At 36.6% G+C, this 6,039-nt stretch overlaps 1 protein-coding gene across 5 annotated transcripts in view; it reads right to left on the bottom strand.

The window, feature by feature from the left end:
• MAIP1 (matrix AAA peptidase interacting protein 1) overlaps positions 1-6,039 on the bottom strand; it is a 95,765-nt gene that overhangs the window by 89,175 nt on the left and 551 nt on the right. For 4 of the 5 annotated variants that reach the window (XR_009520124.1, XR_009520122.1, XR_009520123.1 and 1 more), the window contains exons 2-4: positions 3,131-3,202; positions 1,728-1,854; positions 347-494 (exon numbers count right to left, since the gene is read on the bottom strand). Coding sequence is in view for 1 of the 5 variants with exons in the window: in XM_060016351.1 (XP_059872334.1) it covers positions 347-494; positions 1,728-1,854; positions 3,131-3,202 (347 nt within the window). In the remaining 4 variants the exon portion in view is untranslated. The remainder of the gene's footprint in view (positions 1-346; positions 495-1,727; positions 1,855-3,130; positions 3,203-6,039) is intronic. The other variant, XR_009520125.1, reaches the window with a different exon arrangement.

Below are 6,039 nucleotides of genomic sequence, written 5' to 3' on the forward strand. Positions count from 1 at the left end.
TGCCAGAGGGAGCAGAGAAAACTCCACAGCGGAGCCTTTCCAAAATTCCTGAGCAGTAGAATAGCAGGCAAAATGAATGGCTGTTTGATGCCACTGAGTTTTGGAGTGGTTTGTAACGTAGCAATAGACAGCTGAAATACAGTTTAATTAAATTCAGCAATATTACCTCTTCCTAATTTCTGAACACTCCTGTTTCATGGCCAGTGTGTCTTTCTGACTTTCTCTCTTCATAAATAACTTGTCAAATTTCAATCTTTTTCTCCCTAAATCTCCCTTTAGTTTTCATACTTTCATACTACCTTCTATTTTCTAGAGAAAGGAAACAACGAAATGTGATTAGACTTACTCATAGCTCGCACTAAGAAGTTGTTTAGTTTCCACGTTCTGATCCCCCAACTTAACCTGGAACACACTGGCTCCACTTATAGTTTCACTGGGGATGTTGGCACTGGTTAGATACCAAAAGCACATCAGGATGTTAACAAACTTCCTTCCTTAGAGAAAAAACATACACACATACAAATACAAATCACAATAATCTATCATTCTTATATCCTTAATGAAATCAGCAACTGGCAGTAATTATACAGCTGTTACAGACCAAATTTGGGGCTCATTCTAGTCTAACTTAAGATACCTGTATTGACACGTTTTTATTTTTAGAAAATTCTCCTGGGGTTTATGACACCTTCCTCTCTGGATCACAGTAGTAAGAGCTACTATTTACTGAGCAGGTACTTTTTACCAAGTGCACTACATGGATTACTTTCAATTTGTGGCATTTTCTAAAATTATGATAACAGATATCTATTGTCAAACCAAAAATGAGGGGGGGGGAACACTTTTTTGCTGCTATGTCATTAACTTAACCCCAACTGCCAGAAAGAAGCCTTCTATTCTACCCCTAATTCACTTTACTATGCCCAGTGATTATGACAACGACCTGTGCAAAAATCAAGTAGTAACCATGGTGCTAAGATGCAATTTGAAATATTAGGAAGAAGAAAATATTTATCATTAAAAGTACCTTTACAAATGTTTCAAATTAATATGTGTGTGAAAATTTTTTCACTATTAACAGTCCTCAGTCAGAACTGCCTTAGCAAGTGTGTAAGCAAAGAGTAGATTTCCTGTGTGCCTAGCACATAATACACTGCAAATATTTGTAGAGGGAGTAAGTCAGTAAGTTTTCAGGGAAAATAGGACAAGGAGATGAACAAGATAAAGGCTAAAGTTCCTTTCAACTATTTTCATCGTCTCCAAATAAATCCAATTTGGGACTTCTGAGTTAATGTTACTTTCAAAACAGTCTTTAGCTAATATTATTTACTTTTTCTTTTACTCTTTACTCCTACTTAACATACAGCTAGACACCTAAAATATTCAATTGTTTTCCTTTCAGTTAGGAAATCTGAAACACAAATATTTTCATGTTAAGGTATGGGAGCAGCTTGTCTTAGACAATTTTCTTTAACTTAAGTTACAATGCTCTCTTCTGTGAATTAAATAACATTAGGGGCAAGTTCTAGATAGAAAGGCATAAGAAACTATTACCATGTCCCAAGTCTTCCAGAACTAGGGCTTTAAAGAATGAATATATTATTTTCTCTGCAGTTCTATAAATATCCACTTGTACCAACAAAATGTCACTATTCCATGATTATTCACTAACTTAGCTTATCTGGACAATCGTGGGTCATTTAAAGTTGACTATGCTCCAGCATTACCTTTCTCATCGTAGTAAATGGAGATGTCTCCTGTTGATGTATATACAATTTCATCTATGTCAGCAGCAAGGGCATTTTTATGGTTGTCAGGTAGTGAAGTAACCTTTTCTTTCAATACACGTAGTGTCTAAGTATGGAAAAAGCAAACCATAGTTCACTTGTTGAATTTTCAAAAGCTTTTCAAAAAGTGGAGTGAATTCTTCATGGAATGAATTTTGTAAAAATATTTTAAAATTTACTGCCATATTTATTCATTTTCAAAAGCAAGGCTGAGGGGCTTCCCTGGTGGCGCAGTGCCTAAGAATCTGCCTGCCAGTGCAGGGGACACGGGTTCGAGCCCTGGTCCGGGAAGATCTCACATACTACGGAGCAACTAAGCCCATGTGCCACAACTATTGAGCCTGCGCTCTAGAGCCAGAGAGCCACAATTACTGAGCCTGCGTGCCACAACTACCGAAGCCCGTGCACCTAGAGCCCACGCTCCACAACAAGAGAAGCCACGGTAATGAGAAGCCCGCACACCACAACGAAGAGAAGCCTCTGCTCGCCGCAACTAGAGAGAGCCCGTGCGCAGCAACAAAGACCCAATGCAGCCAAAAATAAATAAATTAAATTAATTAATTAAAAAGAAAAAGCAAGGCTGAAAGGGATCTGATTATTCAATTAGATAATTCGTAATAGAACTGTTCTTATATAGAATTCAGTTCTTATACAGAATTCTATATAAGAACTGAAAGACATCATATTAACTTACTTAGGCCTTAAGTAGCAAGTCATTCTATACTTTTATATGACCCCAAGTACCCCAAAGGCAAGATACAGGGACTCTACTTTGGCTGATGGCATGCATACTATTTTATTTTATTTTTTATTTTTTTATTTAAGGGTGATTTATTTTACTTAAGGGTGGCAGTGGGAATAGTCATAGATTTCTAATACAAACCAAATACAGAAGTCAAACAACCATAAGAATAATGAAAATCTAAATATTAAAAGCTAGTCTTTTAGGAGAAAAATAAGGAGACTTTTTTTTTTGTCAATGGTAATGGATATGTAAGGATATTGACAACATTGGAATAGCAGAGGAATTGAAAATGCTATACATTGATCAATGGGAAACTAGCTAAATTAATTATATTGCATATACACAATAAAATACCATGAAGAAAGCAAACACATATATAGTCTTTGGTTGAACCATATACCATTCTAAGTGCTCTACATTACATATACTATCTCACGTGATTTCCCAACAATACTACTACTATCCCACTTTACATATAAGACAAGAAGTTAAGTAAGCATGCATACTACTTTAAAACATAAATAAGGACAACGTATATCATTCTACTGCAAGAGAATAATACATTTATTTTTAAAGGAAAAATAAAAGTATACTTTACCTCTTTGGCCACAAGTTCTTCCAATAGATCAAACTTACTCTGTGACAGCAACTTGGACACATGAGCAAAAGCCTTAAAAAAACAGTGGGGGGAAGGTGGTGATTATTATTTCAAAATATCATGTGAAATACCATACAATGTACAATGCTCATACTTGAATGTCTAAGTGTAACAACGACTATTTTATGATAAAGGCAATAGACAATGTCAAACACTAGATATCGGTGTTAGGCATAACTCCTCCAAAGTTGGTTGACTTTTCTTTTCTCATATAGCCTTCCCACATGGGCTGAATTGTGTTCCCCCAAATTCATATGTTGAAGCCCTAACTCCCAGTACCTCAGAAGGTAACTGTATTTGGAGACAGGACCTTTAAAGAGGTGATGAAGTCAAATGAGGGTGGGCCCTAATCCAATCTGACTGGTGTCCTTACAAGAGGAAATCTGGATACACACAGAGATACTAGGGCACACATGTACATAGGGGGAAAAAAAAACAACATGTGAGGACACAGCAAGAAGGCAATCATCTACAAGGAAAGGAAAGAGGCCTCAGAAGAAACCAACCAACAAGGTGCCAACACCCTGTACTTGGACTTCTAACCTCCAGAATGTGAGAAAATAAAGTTCTGTGGTTTAAGCAACCCAGATTGAGGTATTTTGTTGTGGCAGCCCTAGCAATAATGGAGTTGAATTTTGAGGAAAAGCACACTTCCAAATGGATTCAAGGATCCCTTGCAAACACTTTAGAGGATCTCAGGGTTCAGAAACACTGTATGTTTTAGTAAGCCTTTGCATGCAGAAGATGGGTGAAATTTGGTAAGAAGAAACAAAGACCATAACCATCATGTTGAAACCCAAACATGAGACTCTAGTTTGTGTGGCCAAAGAAGATCACACCTGAGCAAATTATCCTATAAGGTAATAATGAACCATTAGGAGGCTGCCCTGATAAGGCTTTGGTGATATAAGATTGCCTAACCTAAACAGGCTTCTAGGAAATAGCCCTCTTTTTCATAGAAAAGGCCAAAATATGCTAGCAAGATACAGGAAAACAGACAGTACATGGTTAGTGGTTTGAAAGCAGTAATAGGGAAGGTATCATGTCATATGTGCATATCAATGGAAAGTAGGGTTTGTGTAGCTAATAAAGCTGTTTAAGGACCACCTATTCCTCTGGCTCACATGATGAATAAAAGCTTGCCTAGATTGGTATAAAATAAGCTACAGGATATATCGTATAACGCAGGGAATATAGTCAATATTTTATAATAACTATAAATGGAGTGTAACCTTTAAAAATTGTGAATCACTACATTGTATACCTGTATTATATATATATATAATATATATATAATTATATGTACATCAACATACTTCAAAAAAATTTTTTTTAAATAATTTTTTTTTAAAAAAAGCTTGCCTAGATTGTACTTAACCATCTCAACTTCTAGTGACTCTGGAGGACCAAGACTGCTTATAGAGTGGGTTACAGGACAATGCACCTCAGCACTTGCTAGCTATGCATCCTTGAGCCAATCGTTTCACCTTTTTAGAACTTGATTTTTATCATCTGAAAGAATTAGACTAGGATAATGAGCACGAAGGTCCCTTTCTGTTTTATGTTCTATGATTAAAAACAAAAAATCTTAAAGAACATGATCTAATTGATAACTTGATATTCACATCCCAAGATAACATCTTATTGATAGGAGGTTAGTCTAAGGAGAAAGGGCAAATTGAGCCATGAGAGTAGATAATCTACCCAGTGTTTTTGCATCAGATTATTTCCAAGCCCTAGAGTTACATCTATGCAAAGGAAGGTATAGTTGCCTTATGAGATCTAGTAGGAGGAAGGTTTTTCAGCTATGTCCTTTGAAGTCGTACGTGTTGAAAAACTGGTTTGCTTGATCCGAAAGGTATGTTAAAGTAACCGCTGGTTTAATGGAATCACTACATATTTGCCATGGATGACCCAACATTCTTTTTGGAAATCAGAATGGTTAAATGCACAAAAATTGACTTAGATGAGGCAAGACTGTATACAAACTGGCTGATGAAGGGGTGCAGATACTACTTAATAGCAAGGATAAGGGCTAAAATAGCTCACAGCTGGAGAACCTTTAGGATCAAAGAGTGACTAAAAAGTGTCCCATGCTCCTCTGTGTTCAGAGAAAATAGGGACTTAGGCTTGAATCCTGCCCATAGTGGGGAGATGACTTCCATTCCTTATTGACACATAAATAAGCATGAGGTAGACAAGCTCAAGTCATCAGCAGAGTGGAGGAGAACAGTAGCATCATGCCCATTTACCTCTGCATGGACAAAAGATTTTGAGAACTGACACGAGCAGAGGTTTATCCCTTACAATGCTGTTAATCAAGCTTGCTCTTTACTTTTTAATTTTTTTATAAAAACATAAATCAGTCAGGAGTTGACTCGGGGAAGCAAAAGCAGGAGTTAATATTGACATTGATTATAAAGTTGAAAGCATTTAATTTATAACTGACAGGTCACATAAATAAATATCAATGGCTGTGTTTATAGAAATAATCTGAAAAAAAGCTAGGATTAAATATATCAATACCAGCATACGATCAATTTTGTCTTTTTCAGAAAAAATAAAGCCATGTAGCTTTTATGTGGCAGAAACAGGCTTTGAATCCATTTCTGACTCAAAACCTGTAGAGAGTAGAAAAAGTAATTAAGAGACTTCACCTTGGTGTCTCCATCGAAACCCTATTTCTCGGCGACCTTGCAACAGAAGCAGAAGCTTAATTTAAATCAAGAAGTGGCCAGAGGGCTCTGTGTCTGGGTCACTACCCACATGTTATCATTTGAGACCCAGTGGAAACCTCACCGCTAAACACTTCTGCGTGTCTAACAGTTCAATGCATGAGAGGTGGAGAG

Source organism: Delphinus delphis, chromosome 7 (assembly GCF_949987515.2).
Source record: "Delphinus delphis chromosome 7, mDelDel1.2, whole genome shotgun sequence".
NCBI classification, from domain to species: domain Eukaryota; kingdom Metazoa; phylum Chordata; class Mammalia; order Artiodactyla; family Delphinidae; genus Delphinus; species Delphinus delphis.